Here is a 20785-nt window from a genome sequence, read left to right as displayed (position 1 = left end):
CAAAGCCTATTCCTTCTTTGGCCGCCTTTCCTTCAAGTTCTTTGCTGCCAATGACTGGAGCGAATTGAAAAAATCCCTGAAGCTGGAGACTCATATCTCCCTCACTAACTTTAAGCATCAGCTGTCAGAGCAGCTCACAGATTACTGCACCTGTACATAGCCCATCTGTAAATATCCCATCCAACTACCTCATCCCCATATTGCTATTTATTTATTTATTTATTGTCTTTTGCACCCCAGTATCTCTACTTGCACATTCATCTTCTGCACATCTATCACTCCAGTGTTTAATTGCTAGATTGTAATTACTTCACCACTATGGCTTATTTATTTCGTTACCTCCCTAATCTTACCTCATTTGCACACAATGTATATAGATTTTTTCCTAATTTGCTATTGACTGTATGTTTGTTTATTCCATGTGTAACTCTGTGTTGTTTTTTTGTGTCACACTGCTTTGCTTTATCTTGGCCAGGTCGCAGTTGTAAATGAGAACTTGTTCTCAACTGGCCTACCTGGTTAAATAAAGGTTAAATAAATACAATTTAAAAGACTGCTGAATAACAGCAGGTTGAGACTGAGGGGGGTCAGATGAAAAATAATACACGCACACACTCCCATACACACACAAGCAGGCATGCACACACACACATACACACACACACACACACACAACAAGTGCTTGTATCAATGCGTGTGCGTATCAATTTGTGTGCCCGTGAGACACTGACAATATCTCCATCTTTCTTGCCCAGTCCTCTTCTTCACCAGTGGGTGTCGAGTGACATCTGAAGGGGCTTTCTGACTAACAATGGAATGTCTTAGGAGGAGAAAATCTACAGTTACACACGGAACATAATAGGAAACATTCACCCTGTAACAGTTACATACAGCTCTGTCTGAACCAACTCTGTTTTAGAATGTTGTTCTAGGAAGCAGTGCCAGGCACAAGGACAGAGCACTAACCCTGGACACTTAAACATTAACGATACTAAAGAAATTACAATTGAACAATGTACGCCAGGAATGTGCTATCAAGCCAGTGATGTCAAAGCACTCGCATTTACGTGTTCACGCTACACGTTCCCCAAGGGCACCCGCCCCACCCCCCCAACTCAAAAAGTGGCGCACAGAATGCAAAAATATTCTTAGAAATATTTAACCTCCACACATTAACAAGTCCAATAGCTCAAATGAAAGATAAACACCTTGTTCATCTACCCAGCGAGTCAGATTTCTAAAATGTTTTACGGCAAAAACATAGCACATATGTATGTCAAACCACCACAAAGACACAGACGATATGTAGCCATTTTGTCGAACAAAAGATGCAATCACAAATGCAGGATTAAAAGAAAAATAATTCACTAACCTTTTGAAAATCTTCATCAGATGACAGTAATAGGACATGTTACACAGTACATTTATGTTTTTTTTCAATAATATGCAATATATATCCATAAATCTCCGTTTACATTGATGCCATGTTCAGAAAATGCTAAAAAATGTCCAGAGAAATTATAGATAACTCCGCCAGATAACGGCAGATAACAGCAATACACATCATAAACTTTGACAAAATATACATGTTCTACATATAGTTAGAAAGACACACTGCTTCTTAATGCAATCGCTTTGTCACATTTCTTTTTAACGTTACAGAAATTGTTTACTATTCAATAATCTGAGACGGCGCTCAGACATAAGCAATATTTCTCCGCTATGTTGGAGTCAACAGAAACACAAAATTACAACATAAATATTCCCTTACCTTTGATGGTCTTCGATCAGAATGTAGTGGAAGGAGTCATACTTACCCAAAACATCGTTTGGTTTCAAGTCGTGTGTCTTTGTGTTAGCATATGCGACAAGTTCCAGTTGAAATGCATCCAAAATGACTTCTGGTCCCGAACAGTTGCGCATCAAAACTTCAAAATTACATATTATATGTCGACTAAACTGGTCAAACTAAGTGCAGAATCAAGCTTTAGGATGTTATTAACATACAAAACAATTGGTGATTCAACCGGACAAAAGCAATTCCTCTCAGACAATCTGGAACAAAGGAATGGCTGTGTACAATTCGCGCCAGGACGCGCATCTATTTTCTCGCGACACCCAGTATTTTGCCTGCCAAAGGGTCAAAGCTCGCGGGATTTGCACAATAAATGCTCTACTGATAGAAGACATCTCGCGGAAGACATAGAAACTGTTCCCAGATCCATAGCTGGTTGGGAAGGGTGGGGGCGATGACGTCAAAGTTGGCCCAACTTTCTGAATGAGAAAACTAGTTTGGGAGATTGGCTGCCCTGTGAGTTCTGCTATACATACAGACATAATTCAAACGGGTTTAGAAGCTTTAGAGTGTTTTCTATTCAATAATAATTAATATATGCATATATTAGCAATTTTGGACAGATTTTTTTTCAGTTTACTAAGGGCACGCAATTCATCCAAAGGGGGCAGTATTGTCTCGAGCCTTAACTTAAACAAAGGAACAAGTCTGAAAGTCGGCCATGTTGAAAGGAAAGTTGAAACTTGCCTTTATGTTGTAACGAACTTACGCTTCAACTTTCTCCTGTCTTTACCTCATCCAACAATGGACTCAAACTTTGATATTGGGTTGCATTTGAGAATTTTCACTCATCGAGGTTAGCTTTATGTTTAACCTCCGTCCCGGAAAACCTCTTATGTCCTCCATTAGGCCTGTTTTTCTTTTTTTTCCACTTTTTTGTCCATTCTTCACCAAGACCTATTGTTGTTTCCTTGCCCCCAGGAGAGAACACAGCTTTGTACTATGCTTTTTGTCCTATCCTGTTCCCCCCCATTCTCCTCTCCTCCTCGGTCCCCCCTCTCCCCACCAGACTACAAAACGTCAGGAAACGGGGTCTAAAGGGATCACACTGACCTGCTCTAATGGAACGAGGGAAAGAAAGAAAGCAGGCCTGAAGGAAAGAAGGAAAAGGCTGGACATTGTCCAAAGGTTAATAGTCAAGTTGTTTTTTGGTGGAGGAGAGAGAGGGGATAAATGATTAAGGCCAGGGCAGCAGGAGTGAACTGCTGAACGGAGATTGTGTATACAAGGACTAACAGACTGGGGGCCAACCCTTCACCTTGAGGGCTTTACTCTAGGCTGTTTTGCAGTTTGAATTGATTGCAGTGTTTTTAGCAGCAGTGGTTAGTGTATGTGTGAATTAAGTTGTTTTTTGGGGGTGGTTTTACAGAATGTTTGAGAGTGTTTTTGGTTTGTGTGCACTATACACTGAGAGTACAAAATATTAAGAACACCTTCCTAATATTGAGTTGCACAGCTTCAATTCACCGGGGCATGGAGTCTACAACGTGTCGAAAGCATTTCACAGAGATGCTGGCCCACGTTGATTCCAATGCTTCACACAGTTAGATGTCCTTTGAGTAGTGGACCATTCTTGATACACACAGGAAACTGTTGAGCGTGAAAAGCCCAGCAGTGTTACCGTTTTAAACCGGTGCGCCTGGCACCTTGTTTTGCCCATTCACCCTCTGAATGGCACACATACACAAGTCATGTGTTAATTGTCTCAATACTTAGAAATCCTTCTTTAACCTGTCTCATCAACGAGGGATCATAGCTTTCACCTGGATTTACCTGGTCAGTCTATGTCATGGAAAAATCAGGTGTTCTTAATGTGTATTTCTGTGGTAGTGTTTATATGTGCTGTATGTGTGAATATGTACCGTATTTGTGTAGTGTTTATTTGAGTATGTGAGTGAGTGAATGTGTGTGTTCTCCTTCTCTCTTTCGACTCATGCCATATCCCAGCTCTCTGTTATCAGGGAACAGCAGGCCAGTGGTGTGACTGCCAGCTGATGTTGAGAACCACAACAACCCTCACTGAGTGCCATGTCACATCGTGGATAAATAGATTAGGTGTGTGTGTGTGTGTGTGTGTGTGTGTGTGTGTGTGTGTGTGTGTGTGTGTGTGTGTGTGTGTGTGTGTGTGTGTGTGTGTGTGCATCCATGAGTGTGAGTAAGTGTGTGTGTGTGTGTGTGTGTGATCGATCAACCCCCCATCACCCCACACCATCATCCCTCCTCCGCTCTGAGCCCCTTGGCCTGGGAGTGTACATTGGCAGGCCCACTTGTGTCTCTCCTCAGTGGAGCATGTGAGAGAGTGTTCCTGCTGTGGACCACTGCTATATAGCCATTGGGGCGCAGGGCTATATGTACAATGCATTCGGAAAGTATTCAGACATCTTGATATTTCTACATTTTGTTAAATTACAGCCTTATTCTAAAATTAATTATGTTCATTTTTACCTCTTAAATCTACAAACAATACCCTATAATGACAAAGCAAAAACAGGTTTTTAGAAATGTTTGCAAATGTTTTAAAAATAAAAAACGGAAATATCACATATACATACGTTTTCAGACCCTTTACTCAGTATTTGTTGAAGCACCTTTGGCAGAGATTACAGCCTTGAATCCTCTTGGGTATGGCGCTACAAGCTTGGCACACCTGTATTTGGAGAGTTTCTCCCATTCTTCTCTGCAGATCCTCTCAAGCTCTGTCAGGATGGATGGGGAGCGTCTCTGCACAGCTATTTTCAGGTCTCTCCAGAGATCGGGTTCAAGTCCGGGCTCTGGCTGGGCCACGCAAGGACATTCAGAGACTTGTCCCGAAGCCACCGCTGCGTTGTCTTGGCTGTGTGCCTTGGGTCGTTGTCCTGTTGGAAGGTGAACCTTCACCCCAGTCTGTTATCATGAGTGCTCCGCAGCAGGTTTTGATCAAGGATCTTTCTGTACTTTGTTCCATTCATCTTTCCCTCAATCCTGACTAGTCTCCCAGTCTCTGCTGCTGAAAAACATCCCCACAGCATGATGCTGCCACCACCATGCTTCACCGTAAGGGTGTCTTTTGGCAAACACCAAGCGGGCTACTTCCATCGAGCCACTCTACCATAAAGGCCGGATTGGTGGAGTGCTGCAGAGATGGTTGTCATTCTGGAAGGTTCTCCCATCTCCTCAGAGGAACTCTGGAGCCCTGTCAGAGTAACAGTTGGGTTCTTGGTCTCCTCCCTGACCAAGGCCCTTCTCCCCCGATTGCTCAGTTCTGTCGGGTGGCCAGCTCTAGGAAGAGTCTTGGTGGTTCCAAACATCTTCCATTTAAGAATGATGGAGACCACTGTTTTCATGGGGACCCACAATGCTGCAGAACTTGTTTGGTACCCTTCCCCAAATCTATCCCTCCCCAAAATCGTGTCTCGGAGCTATGGACAATTCCTTTGACCTTTGACCATGGCTTGGTTTTTGTTCTGACATGCACTGTCAACTGTGGGACCTTATATTGACAGGTGTGTGCTTTTCAAAATCATGTCCAATCAATTGAATTTACCATAGGTTGACTCCAATCAAGTTGAAAAAACATTTAAGGATGATCAATGGACACATGATGCACCAGAGCTCAATTTCGAGTCTCATAGCAAATGATCTGAATACTTATGTAAATACATTTGCTAAAAAAAATGTGCTTTGTCATTATGGGGTATTGTATGTAGGCTGATGAGAATTTTATTTTTTGTTCATGAACAAAAATGTAAATCCATTTTAGAACAGGTCTGTAACATAACAATATGTTTAAAAACGTCAAGGGGTCTGAATACTTCCCGAATGCACTGTAGCCTGGATCTAACCCTTTTGTTGTTCCTCTGGTCTGAGGAAATGGCTATCCCACTGTGTCAGGGAACCATGCAGCTCTGCTGTAGTATTTGGAGGTAATGTATAGATTATTGCTTCACAGGTATTTAAAAGCTAGCGGAACCCCTCGACAACATCCGCTGAAAAGTCAGAGCGCGAAATTCAAAAATATTTATTTGAAATATTTTACTTTCTTGCATTCACAAATGCAATACACCAAATTAAAGCTTATCTTCTTGTTAATCTACCCATCATGTCTGATTTCAAAAGGGGTTTACAGCAAAAGCACACCATATGATTATGTTAGGTCAGAGCCTAGTCAAAAATGATACTAAAGAAAGAAAAGAAAACATACAGCCATTTTCCAGCCAAAGAGAGGAGTCACAAAAAGCAGAAATAAAGATAAAATGAATCACTAACCTTTGATCTTCATCAGATGGCACTCATAGGACTTCATGTTACACAATACATGTATGCTTTGTTCAATAAAGTTCATATACAAAAATCTCAGTTTACATTGGCGAGTTATGTTCAGTAATGTTGTAACTCGATAACATCCGGCGAATTTGCAGAGAGCCACATCAATTTACAGAAATACTCATTATAAACTTTGATAAAAGATGCAAGTGTTATGCACAGAATTAAAGATATACTTCTCCTTAAAACTTGTTTTGGCTGGGGCATTATTGAGTAGCTTGGACAAATAAGGTGCCCAGAGTAAACTGTCTGCCACTCAGGCCCAGTTGCTATTTTTTTTATTTTAATTTTACCTTTATTTAACCAGGCAAGTCAGTTAAGAACAAATTCTTATTTTCAATGTCCAATGCTAATACATGCATATTTCAATGCTTTCAATGCTCGATTTGGATAGAAAACACTCTGAAGTTTCTAAAACGGTTTGAATGATGTCTGTGAGTATAACAGAACTCATATGGCAGGCAAAGACCTGAGAAAAAAATCTACCCAGGAAGTAGGAAATCTGAGGTTTGTAGTTTTTCAACTCATTCCCTATCGATTGCACAGTGTCTATGGGGTCAAATTGCACTTCCTAAGGCATCCACTAGATGTCAACAGTCTTTAGAACCTTGTTTGATGCTTCCTGAGATGAAGTTGAGGGCCGGCAAACCGTGCCAATAGATCCTCCAAACACCGACTTCGAGGGCATTATCACTTTTATACAACAGGTTACCAACACATTCAAAAAATGATTTACCTATTTTCATAAAAAACATTATTTTGATGAGTTTACTCACACTATTTCATCCTTCCACTAGTTGTAACACAAATCTAAGGTAGCTACCCAAGCCAGTTGGTTCTTTGCTCTATTGGTTAAGGTTCCCAGAGCCGCAACCCAGTTAAGTCTTTTTGTTCTGTACTTACACCAATCATTGGTTCTAAATGTTCCATTGCCATTCTAGCTTACAACGTTCTTATCCCTTGCTTACTAGCTAGCTTACAGTCACGTCAAACAGTGCAGCCAGAATAAGAGTAGTAGCTGCATTTGCATTTGTTGAAGTTGTTTTCTAGTGACATTTATTTGGAGACATCCATAACAGTGAGTTAATGATTTCGCCTTGCATAGAAAATGTGCTCTCTCGTCGGGACACTGTTGTTCAGAGGAGCTAGCCAACAACACAGCTAACACAATGCATTTTGTTTTGTTTGACATTTCTTTGTATATATCCATAAAAATGATGCCAGCTGATTCATGATTTCAACTTGATGAGAAAAGCTGTCTGCCTGTCTGTTTCGTCTCGACTCCCAAAACGTTAATTACTATGGGACAGCTGGAGATCGAATTTCAATATTGAAACCATGGTGCAACTGTCGGAGAGACAGACAGCAAGGTTTATACAAATCTCCGCCGTTGAAAACCAAATGCCACTCTAAAGGAAATGTGAGATAATGTGGAGATCAATGTGAAGATACATTTTTTAAATTGCCTGGCTGGGCTAATGATGCAGTGGATTGTGCAGTGAGATGGAACAGAGTAAATAGGCATTTCAATGTCCTAGCTTTAGCCGGTGGTAACTTGTGGAATAGAGACCGGCTGGAATGTGGTTTTAACCAATCAGAATCCAGGATTTGACCCACCCATTGTATAACATACACTATCTCATCACTTATTCAAATTGTTCTACCTGTATTTGAATCTCAACACCTATATTTTCACGGTTACTTTATAGATAACCTCAGAATGTCTTCTTATAGTATATAGTTATTATGTAGTGGGTATTAAGGTTATATCTAGGTACGTACAAAACAGGTTGTACAGTATCTTAGGTTTCAACATGCTATTGTATTCACTCTGTCTATGAATTCATTCAGTAAGTAGTTCTAGGTTATGTTGCCATGCTCCTCCTATAAGAAACGACACGCCTTCACGGTGGAAATGACCACCCTGAACTTGGTCTACATCACGTAACCAGATGCAATCTTACATTACGTGAAAAATGAGTCTTTATCAACAGAGTACAGGAAGTTTGGAAAATCTGAAATCCTCGTCCTTATTATCGGCAATGGTCATGTTACAAAAACCTACATGTGTGTTTGTAGTAGGGAACCCATAAACATTCCCTTTAAGACATAGATTAGAAGGGAGTGAATGTGTTCCTGTTGGTCGTAATGGATCTTAATGGCAGTTGGAGGGTTGTTTCAAAGCTTCACATGAGCCTGGCATTGAGTGCTTTATGGGTTGAAGGAGCTTGCAACATGAGCACCATGCCTTGCATTGACTTCCTACACATGGCTGGAACCTCATCGTGTGTCTTAATTTCGGGCTCCTTACTAAAGGCTATAGCAGATGGTGTGTGTGTGTGTGTGTGTGTGTGTGTGTGTGTGTGTGTGTGTGTGTGTGTGTGTGTGTGTGTGTGTGTGTGTGTGTGTGTGTGTGTGTGTGTGTGTGTGTGTGTGACAGACAGACAGACAGACAGACAGACAGACAGACAGACAGACAGACAGACAGACAGACAGACAGACAGACAGACAGGTGTAGGCAAAAGCAGACCGTGTTTTCCTGTTTCCATGGTCAATAAAATAGAGTTGTGACCTCTGGATTAACTAGTCCTACAGTAAACCCTGGGAGTAAAGAGCAGGAGGCCTGGGTCGGCGTGACTCCCCCCTTGTCCTCTCTGGTTTCTGGGGGAAAGCCTGGCAAATGGCTCCCTGGGGTCTGGGGCACCCTGGTTCTCATGTTTCCCCGCTAAGATTAGACACTTAATTTTGATGTTGCTGCTGACCTTACTGACCTAATGGGGGATCTGGTAGTTGCACTGTTCTCAGGTTTCCCTATAGTAGATGAGTAGTGTGTGTGTGTGTGTGTGTGTGTGTGTGTGTGTGTGTGTGTGTGTGTGTGTGTGTGTGTGTGTGTGTGTGTGTGTGTGTGTGTGTGTGTGTGTGTGTGTGTGTGTGTGTGTGTGTGTGTGTGTCAGTCCTGAGCTTCTGGGGCTTGGAGGAGACAGGCGGCTGCTAATGACCTACACACACATACTGTCGCTACAGTAACACTGACACTAAGACTGTTGTACATTATACAGCTGTTCCTCATTTGTATGTAGTCATGCATTAGCTCAGAGAATATTTTGTCCTTGTGTCGTTTTCTATTTTAGCACTGAGCATTGATCTTTAGATGCCAATTTACAGAAGCTGTTTGCTTACTGTTTCAGTGTATTGTTTTGGTCTGCATCCTAGTAGCTCTACGTTCAGTCACACCTTCAGCAGTGCAATGGGAACATCTACTCTGTGGTGGAAACAGTGGGCCAGACAACTGATTATGTGTGCCTCATACTGGGACTTGTTGAATAGGTGTCCACTTCCAGTAATATGGGTAGGAGGTGTTACAGTTTCAGTTTGACTTTGATTATGTTTTAAGATGGTACTGACCTCAACTGTGTACACAGCACATGTTTAATGTCTGTGAACTCCTTGCCAACTGTTGATACAATAACACAATGAAGTGCTTTTTTAGGCCGTGTCCATGTTATGTTATTCTCATATGTCACTTTGACACACAGGCAGGGATATAAACTATACTGTGTACCTAATGTATCGGGAAATGGTTGCCTAGGAGACCATTGCCAAGAAAAACACTTATTGTTTCAGTGCAATAACAGTCGCACACACGCACGCATGCACGCACACACACACACCCACACACACACATTGTGTATGGTGATCTGTGCCCAGACTTCTGCTCAGATTCGAAGTGTGTTCTCACAACACAATGGGCATTTTTCTACACACTCACGTGTGTGTCCCTAACATGCTGAAGTCTAGCCCTCCTCCACTCTTCCCCCTCTTTCCTTTCTCAGTCAATCAGAGATAGAGGGTCTTTGGAAGTCTAATGTGACACTGAGGCCTAGGCTTAATAGGGGCCAGGGCTGTGTCTCACACACACACACACACACACACACACACACACACACACACACACACACACACACACACACACACACACACACACACACACACACACACACACACACACACACACACACACACACACACACACACAGAGAGAGACCAGGAGGAGGTGGGAGTATGTACTGGGATGCTGTTGAGGATTAGCCAGAGCGGCGGCAGGCTGTGTGTGTTACGGACAGGACTACACTCTACCTCCAACACACTGCATACTTTAGCCAAGGAACTCACAGCAGAGACTAGACTCTAGGGACTAGGGGCCGTGTGAAGATCTAGGGATCCATCTGTGTTGTGACTGAGGAGACTGGATGATGCAGTGTGTGTTCTCCCTTCTCTCACTTCAGCTCAGTGCCGGATCCCCATGCAGCTGTGAAGTTGGCCCCGAAGGGTCCAAGAAGAAGAAATCCAAGAACCTGTAAGTAACTAAACAACCTTTGATTGACTGTTTCCTGTCTTTGGTTTTCTGTCTTCTTTTCTCTGTAGTTGAAAATGAGGAATGTCTTTGTGTGGTCAATGGGAAATCTCATGTCATGTGTTCTTGCAATGCAGATATTTGATCAAACTAGAATTAATAATGCTGCTTTATGGAGTTTCCCTATTTGACGTTAGCAGGATACCTGAACATGGTTGAATAAGAGAATGTCCCAAAAATTGTGCACCCTGAATTACAATTTTGAAATAGATGTAGTTCTATTAACCTTTATAAGCCAAAGACAAAGATGTTAATTCATTATTGGGGTAGTGTGGCGTAACCCTTCCCCCCCCCCCCTTATATGTGGATTTCCCTGCTGTATACAGTACAGTGTCACCTCACATTAATGCCATTATCCTTAATGCTATTGCCTCATGGCTATCAGACACAGCTCAAGCCACAAGCCCAGGCTTGCCATCCACTCTCCCATAGACTGTTTCAAGCAGGTGTCAGATCCACTGTTGAATGCTAATGTTTTGAATAAGCCTATGAGGGTATGTTAAGAGGTGTGTGGTCATTGAAAATGAGTGAATGGGTGAATGAGTGAACGAGTGAATGGCTATTGAGTCTGATTGAGCAGATTGGCGGATTGGGAGTCTTAACCAAATGAAATCCCTGGGCTGAAGGGATTGTGAATGCATTGCACCATGGAGTGGAGAGGGGAAATTAACTTCATCAATGGCAGATGACATCCATTCACTTCCTGAGGTGTTAGATGGTGTGTGCGTGAGTGTGTCAAATGTGCATATTGTGAAATTAGTGTGTGTGTGTGTGTGTGTGTGTGTGTGTGTGTGTGTGTGTGTGTGTGTGTGTGTGTGTGTGTGTGTGTGCACAGTATGAAATGTGTGTGTGTGGTGTCAAATTAGTGTTTTGTGAAATGTGTGTTGTAGACCTGGATTCATATACTATTTCAAATATCTCAATTACTTTCACATACATTTGAAGTAAGCATTCAGATATATTTGATTGTATTTTGAAATACATTTGGGAAGTATTTGAAAATACTCAACTACACATAGTCAAACACACTCCAATGCATTTAACACATATATTTGAAAATAGTATTTGAAACAATGTAGAACTTCAATTAAATGCTGAGTCTCAAATAGCTGCCTGTCCCTTTAAATTCAGCAAATAAATGTCTGTTTCTAACAAACACTAGATTTAAATTAATTGTTGGTGAGGTTACCATGAATTGTTTAATGTTTAATTTGTTCTGTTAAATAATTCAGTAATACATATTTTGAGAAACTGCTGGCCGTTGAGAACATATAACATGTACACAGACATGCATACTGATGCCACACACTCACAAACACATACACTTTCACACTCACCACATGCACTGCTGCTAGTCACTTTACCCCTATCTATATGTACAGTACATAAACTCAGCCAAAAAAGAAACATCCCTTTTTCAGGACCCTGTCTTTCAAAGATAATTCGTTAAATTCCAAATAACTTCACAGATCTTCATTATAAAGGGTTTAAACACTGTTTCCCATGCTTGTTCAATGAACCTTAAACAGTTAATGAACATGCACCTGTGGAACGGTCGTTAAGACACTAACAGCTTACAGACGGTAGGCAATTAAGGTCACAGTTATGAAAACTTAGAGGACTTTCTACTGACTTTGAAAAACACCAACAGAAAGCTGCCCAGGGTCCCTGCTCATCTACGTGAATGTGCCTTAGGCATGCTGCAATTAGGCACGAAGACTGCAGATGTGGCAAGGGCAATAAATTGCAATGTCCGTACTGTGAGACGCCTAAGACAGCGCTACAGGGAGACAGGACGGACAGCTGATCGTCCTCGCAGTGGCAGACCACGTGTAACAACACCTGCGCAGGATCGGTACATCCGAACATCACACCTGTGGGACAGGTACAGGATGGCAACAACAACTGCCAGAGGTACACCAGGAGCGCACAAACCCTCCATCAGTGCTCAGACTGTCCGCAATAGGCTGAGAGTGCCTGGACTGAGGGTTTGTAGGCCTGTTGTAAGACAGGTCCTCACAAGACATCACAGGCAACAACATCGCCAGACCAGACAGGACTGGCAAAAAGTGCTTTTTACTGACGAGACAAGCGGTTTTGTCTCACCAGGGGTGATTGTCAGATTCGCGTTTATCGTCGAAGGAATGAGCGTTACACCGAGGCCTGTACTCAATTTGGAGGTGGAGGGTACGTCATGCTCTGGGGGAGGCTTGCAAGCCAAAGAACACTATCCCAACCGTGAAACACAGGGGTGGCAGCATCATGTTGTGGGGGTGCTCGAGTTAAACAATTTAAAGGCAATGCTACCAAATGCTAATTGAGTTTATGTAAACTTCTGACCCATTGGGAATGTGATAGAAGAAATAAAAGCTGAAATAAATAATTGTCTCTACTATTATTCTGACATTTCACATTCTTAAAATAAAGTGGTGATCCTAACTGACTTGAGACAGGGAATCTTTACTAGAATTAAATGTCAGGAGGTGTGATAAACTGAGTTTAAAATCAACAAATGATGAACATTTGAATCAGAAGCATCGACAGCCACATTTTAAGCATAATCATTAAGTTAATATAATGCGATATATATATCTATATCTATACAGTATATACAGTATATCTATATCTATATCTATATCTATATATATATATATATATATATATATATATCTACTGTGTATATATATATACTGTATAGATATATATATTGCATTGTATTAACTTAATGATTATGCTTAAAATGTGGCTGTTGATGCTTCTGATTCAAATGTTCAACATTTGTTGATTTTCTGAACAGCTATCAGCTATCAGGATGAGCATATAGTAAGAGGGTATTGTCCCCTTACTATATTGTCCCCTGGCTGAGAATATTGTCCCCTGGCTGAATTAAGTTAATACAATGCAATATATATATCTATACAGTAAATTGGATCATTCAGAGATCCTCACTGAACTTCTGGAGAGAGTTTGCTGCACTGAAAGTAAAGGGGCGGAATAATTTTGCACGCCCAATTTTTCAGTTTTTGATTTGTTAAAAAAGTTTGAAATATCCAATAAATGTCGTTCCACTTCATGATTGTGTCCCACTTGTTGTTGATTCTTCACAAAAAAATGCAGTTTTATATATTTATGTTTGAAGCCTTACAAGGGGGCCGAATACTTTCGCAAGGCACTGTATATATATATATATATATATATATATATATATATATATATATATATATATATATATATATATATATATATATATATATAGTTATATATATATAACTTTACATGCTAATGATATTAGCCACTACTTGACAAAGAGTTTACATTCAGATAAAGGTGACACCCCTAGGCCATGAGATGGTTCACCTGTCATGAACCACTCCCCCCTCACAATGGTATCCCCCACCACTGTTTGATTGCCCCAGGATAGTATGTTGATACAGCTGAGGGTCTGAAAATGTCAAATGTGCAGGTGTTGAGAGGCATGTACCACACCCCCTATGAGCGAGTGAGTAAGCAAGACTGTGACACTAAGGTGTCTGTTCACAAGTCGTTAAACTCTTCCTCCAGTCTCCTTTTAACCTCATTTAATCTAATTTACTCAACAAAAGGCACATCTCAATAGGTGATCTAGGTCCTTTCCTATTTTGTTCCCCTATTGCTCCTCTATTGTTCCTCAAGAAATGACATCACATTTGACCATCAGACCAACCTTGAATGCCCTTCTCCTTTAAGTATTCAGTTGTGTCTAAAAAAAACACCTTTACCCTTTAGTATGTGTACTTTACTATATTTATACTTTGGATATCACTTTTCAACAGAAACATTTAAAAAATCACTGGACTAAGTCTTTAAGTGTGACTCAGTCAGTACACGTACAGTACACGTTGAGTCTGTTGCTATCTACTATAATAGGGGTTTCCCATAAGCAGTTTTCTATCTAGCCTCAAATGACCCAAACATGACTGACCCTAACTCCAATATGTGTCTGCAATACCTCCACCTACTTAACACTCACTCATCAACCAATCTTCATACTCTGATGAAGACACACACAGACAGACAGACAGACAGACAGACAGACAGACAGACAGACAGACAGACAGACAGACAGACAGACAGACAGACAGACAGACAGACAGACAGACAGACAGACAGACAGACAGACAGACAGACAGACAGACAGACAGACAGACAGACAGACAGACAGACAGACAGACAGACAGACAGACAGACAGACAGACAGACAGACAGACAGACAGACAGACAGACAGACAGACAGACAGACAGACAGACAGACAGACAGACAGACAGACAGACAGACAGACAGACAGACAGACAGACACACACACACACACACACACACACACACACACACACACACACACACACACACACACACACACACACACACACACACACACACACACACACACACACACACACACACACACACACACACACACAGAGCTCTAACATCAAATATCTTGTAGCTAACTGCTCATCCATCTTCCCAGTGATACAATACCTCTGAATGCTATCTCAGGAATCTGACCCTCTCTCCGGCTTGAAACCCCAGCCTATTCACTGTGAGAAGGAGCTCCGGGGAAATGAAATGTGACACACCAGATGTGGGGAATAATCATGTATGCAACCACTTACACCATCAAGCATATGTGGGTTACAGTGCAGCCGGTTAAAGGAATGTTGCTGTATGTTGTTGCTTTTGAGTAATTTCACAAAAGCATGAGTAGGGAGGATATTGCCAAAACTGGGAATTGACATGTAGAAGGGTTGGATTACAATGGAAGTGTTAGGGAAGTGGAAGTGTTTTCTTGAGGGTATTCGCATTTATATATTTGTTTTACCTTTATTTAACCAGGCAAGTCAGTTAAGAACAAATTCTTATTTTCAATGACGGCCTAGGAACAGTGGGTTCAGATTTGTACCTTGTCAGCTCAGGGGTTTGAACTTGCAACCTTCCAGTTACTAGTCCAACGCTCTAACCACTAGGCTACCCTGCCATGTATACAGTTTATGGTGTCAGAGGTGTCAGAGGAAGGCCCTAAAAATAGTCAAAGACCCCAGCCTCCCCAGTCACAGACCGTTCTATCTACTCCAGCATGGCAGGCGGTACCGGAGCGCCAAGTCTAGGATCAGAAGGTTTCTCAACAGTTTTTACCTTGAAGCAATAAGACTCCTGAACAAGTAATCAAAAGCTACCCGGACTATTTACATTGGGTTCCCCCCCCCCAACCCCTCTTTTATGCTGCTGATACTCTCTGTTTACCATATATGCAGTCACTTTAACTATACATTCATGTACATACTACCTCAATTAGCCCGACGAACCGGTGCCGGTATATAGCCTCGCTACCGTATATAGCCTCGCTACCGTATATAGCCTCGCTACTGTATATAGCCTCGCTACTGTATATAGGCTCGCTACTGTATATAGGCTCGCTACTGTATATAGCCTCGCTACCGTATATAGCCTCGCTACCGTATATAGCCTCGCTACTGTATATAGCCTCGCTACTGTATATAGGCTCGCTACTGTATATAGCCTCGCTACTGTATATAGGCTCGCTACTGTATATAGCCTCGCTACTGTATATAGCCTCTCTACTGTATATAGCCTCGCTACTGTATATAGGCTCGCTACTGTATATAGCCTCGCTACTGTATATAGCCTCGCTACTGTATATAGCCTCGCTACTGTATATAGGCTCGCTACTGTATATAGCCTCGCTACTGTATATAGCCTCGCTACTGTATATAGCCTCGCTACTCTATATAGGCTCGCTACTGTACATAGCCTCGCTACTGTATATGGGCTCGCTACTGTATATAGGCTCGCTACTGTATATAGCCTCGCTACTGTATATAGGCTCGCCAATTTGTAAGTCGCTCTGGATAAGAGCGTCTGCTAAATGATTTAAATGTAATGTAAATGTACTGTACATAGCCTCGCTACTGTATATAGCCTCGCTACTGTATAAGGGTCACTTTTTTATTTCTATTGTTCACCTAATACCTATTTTTTACTTAAAAATGGCACTGTTGGTTAGGACCTGTAAGTAAGAATTTCACTGTAAGGTCTACACCTGTTGTATTGAGCGCACGTGACAAATAAACTTTGATTTGATTTAGTGCAGTGGTTCACAAACTTAGTCCTTGGGGCCCCAAGAGATGCACGTTTAGTTTTTTTCCCTAGCACTACACAGTTGATTCAAATTATCAACACTTGACGATTAGTTGAATCAGCCGTGTAGTGCTAGCGCAAAAAAAAGAAAAAACTGAAACCTTGAGTTAGTGTTTGTGCAACATATGCTACTTTGACTAAGCACTTGCTCTAGATGATGTTGCTATGTACTTGATTCAAACCTGTGACAATCTGTTAAGTTACTCAACTATGTAGCTGTAAACCGAACCGGTCTCTTGTCCTACTTCCCCGAATGACCTCTTCCTCTTCTTACTTCTTCTTTGAACCTCTTCACTCTCTCCATTGTTTTACTTTACCGGGAGACTGAGGTCTGTCTGAAACTCGAATCCTTGTCTTTGTAAATCACGCTCCTCCTTTCTCCCGGTCTCTTTCTTTCATTCCTCCCCCTCTTCCTTGGTGAATACCTCTCACCCATCCCTCTGGGCCTCTGTGCGTGTCTCGAACCTTCCCAGACTTTATCTGCTAGTGATCTTACATTACATCCTACAAGTCCAATGTCTGTACACTACGCACCCTTCCGTCTTCTCCGAGGCGCCCCATACATATGTAGGAGGCCAGGATATGAAGATGTAAAGCCCTACGTTTAACACACGTCTACACTTACGTTCGTAGGGAGGAAAGCAACATATGAGAAAATAATGCAATATGGGCTTAATGCGAATGCAACTTGTTGTTTTGCAAAAATGGTGCACTGATGTTACTGGACATGTTTGAGTTGTGCGTTTGTATCTCACGTTCAGACATTGGCCTGACCTGAATAGGATTAAACCAATAGCTCCTTGTGGAAAGGAAAACAATTGCGACAATGTTTACTGGTATTTAATAATCTGCTATCCAATACTATAATGGGTATTGAGGTTGAACTGCTAATTGCCTAAGTATTAATGGAATGATCCTGGATCAGGGCTAACTGGTGGCTGTGGCATAGCCTTACAAAACTGCTGTTTGGTTTGAGGTGGTTGTGTAGCTGGTGCCGGTTGATCGAGAATGCTGGTCAGTAGAACACCTTAAACTCCAATATGCTGTCATTACTCACATTTTTGGAGGAAACCCATTGCAATTCATATTTATGAGGACCGCTACTTAAAGTGATTTTCTAGTCATTACTCAAACCGAACTATGCCCATCCCACCCCACCCACCCAGAAACCCTGTTAGGTCAGGACAGGACAGCGCCCTAAGGGGGGACCCTGTTAAGCCCCAATGAAAGAGAGCAGTGTTCTACTGGTCATTGAGTCAATCTATTTCATACCCCCACTGTGAAGCCTGATTCCATTGAGCCTGATGCTCTAACTGTCTTCACAATGATAATGTTGACAGTCTGAGCTAACCGGTCATAGAGAGCTAGCTATTTTGGCTCGCCTCTACAAGGTAGAGGCTTACAGATGTAGATTCACAATTTGAGCCAGTTTGCTACAACAGGAAAATAATCCTGCAGCAACAGGAATTGTGAATTATTGTTTGGATTATAATTAGTTAACTTTTTTTGTTGGGATTGATCCATTTTTTGTTAGGGCAAATCCAGGCTGATATTTTAAAGTGGAAATTACACATTTTAGAAGCCTTTTTAAACCTTGAATAAATACACTACAAGTTTGCATTTCTGGGCAGGAAAATTCTTAGCAACAAAATAGTGCCACCTGGTTTTCAGGTAGCCTATAGCGAGAGTCTATTGCAGCCCACCTGATGTCGAAATGTTGTCAATTTTGGTGCAGAGTTTTGGAGCCTCTGGCAGATGTCTGCATTGCAGATTTGATTGAATTCCAGGTGGAGTTTTTAAGAGGAGACAGAAGTTTTATCCCATTATCCAGACAAGCTACGAGACTGGCCTCCCTCCCTCTCCTCCTATCCCTACCCATGCTTGTCTGCATGTAGCACAGCTGCTTCCCTGGGCAGTCCATATCCTCTCTGATCCTCTCCCATTGTTCATTGTCACCTGTGCTACAGGGGCCAGATGTTAGAGCTTCCCCAAGGCAATGATCCCGACACACCTACTGTATCTCCCCCAGCACTGACAGACATCTGGGCGGGCAAATCACACACACACACACACACACACACACACACACACACACACACACACACACACACACACACACACACACACACACACACACACACACACACACACACAGACACATACCAACATGCACGTACTGTAGCCAGGCACACATATGCTCGCACACACACACACACACACACACACACACACACACACACACACACACAGACACATACCAACATGCACGTACTGTAGCCAGGCACACATATGCTCGCACATACACACACACACACACACACACACACACACACACACACACACACACACACACACACACACACACACACACACACACACACACACACACACACACACACACACACACACACACACACACACACCCCCCAGACGAAAGGATAACATTACCCCAGACGTGCTAGAATAATATCCACCTGTTGTTTTGCTACATGACAGGAAAGATGAAATGTGGTGAATGTATTTGGGATTTTCTACTAGTTGTGATAGTGATTATAGTTGTCATATAGCTGAAGTAGTAGTCATAGCTCTACAAGGTTAGGTCAATAGAAGTTATTGCAGCAGTTGTAATTGTCTAGTTCACTACTTGTTGTTGCAGAGGTAATAACAGGTGTAGATGTAACAGTAATAGCTAGTAACAGTAATTTATAATTATGGCCACCCGGACTATTTACATAGTAAACAGCGAGGAGCAGCAATCTATCTATGCATAGTCACTTTACTCCTACCTACATGTACAAATGACCTCCGACAAACCCATTGACTCGGTACCGGTACCCCCTGTATAAAGCCTCTTTATTGTTATTTTATTGTGTTACTTTTTACTTTATTTTTTAATACTTTATTTAGTCAATCTTTTCTTAACTCTATTTCTTGAACTGAATTGTTGGTTAAGGGCTTGTAAGTAAGGTCGTGATTTGTTACACACTCCCCTATGTATTACATTTGGCTCTATACTCCAGCATTTTGGATTTGAGATCAAATGTTTTATATGAAGGCGACAGTACAGAATGTCACCTTTTATTTGGAGGATATTTTCATACATATCTGTTTTACCGTTTAGAAATGAAAGTACTTTATGTATCTCGTCCCTCCATTTGAAGGTGTCATAAGTATTTGGACAAATTCACTGATAGTGTATTATATTTAGTAAAAAGTCTAGTATTCAGTCCCATGTTCCTAGCAGTCAAAGATGACATCAAGCATGTACCACTACAAACTTGTTGGATGCATTTGCAGTTTGTTATAGTTGTGGTTGTGTTTAGGATTATTTTGTGCCCAATAGCAATGAATGGTAAATAATGTATTGTGTCATTTTGGAGTCACTTTTATTACAAGATTTACAGTAACTTTCATTGTTCACAATTCATTCAGGATGATCTACAATCATGGTAGCATCCACATTAATGTAGAAGTGTTTTAGAAACATATTCTATTCTTATTTACAACAAAAGTGACTCCACGTGCATAGCACTTTGAATTTATTTCACTGTTGGATTTGTTGCCCTACCAGACAGAAGAAGAGGAGAATATGTGGTTTTCAAAAATGGCTTTACGGAATAGCTAGTAACTTTCACCCATTCCCATGTTAGTGCTATTTTAATACCAATGTTGAATAATATATAACATTGGTGTTCAAGCCAATTCCATTATATGACTGTAGCCTTCCGTTTTTAAATTCCGAATAATGTATTGTGATGGTAATGACGTTCGTTTATGATGTTTCTTTATTAGTCTTTGGCTTAGGTCGCTGGCGAGCTGCAGTATCTTCAACCTAGCCGACACTCTTAAAACTGCTTGGTTGTTTGAATGACCCAACTGCTGGGTTGCAGGCATTGGGTCACTCAGTTGGGTTGTTTTCTTTGAAAAGAGCCATGGCTTAGTAGGTGTGTGGCATACAGATAGTTATTGTAGGCCACCTGTGTGAGTAAATGTAATTCCTGTTAGTCTGTTGTGTTGC

At 41.5% G+C, this 20785-nt stretch overlaps 1 protein-coding gene across 1 annotated transcript in view; it reads left to right on the top strand.

Moving 5' to 3' along the window:
- Nucleotides 1–20785, top strand: part of LOC135544454 (regulator of G-protein signaling 3-like) — a 208560-nt gene that overhangs the window by 174791 nt on the left and 12984 nt on the right. The window contains 1 exon segment of the mRNA XM_064972068.1: nt 10444–10514. Coding sequence (XP_064828140.1) covers nt 10444–10514 — 71 coding nt within the window.

The sequence above is a fragment of the Oncorhynchus masou genome, chromosome 8 (assembly GCF_036934945.1).
Source record: "Oncorhynchus masou masou isolate Uvic2021 chromosome 8, UVic_Omas_1.1, whole genome shotgun sequence".
NCBI lineage: Eukaryota > Metazoa > Chordata > Actinopteri > Salmoniformes > Salmonidae > Oncorhynchus > Oncorhynchus masou.
This window is presented reverse-complemented; position numbering and strand designations above follow the sequence as displayed.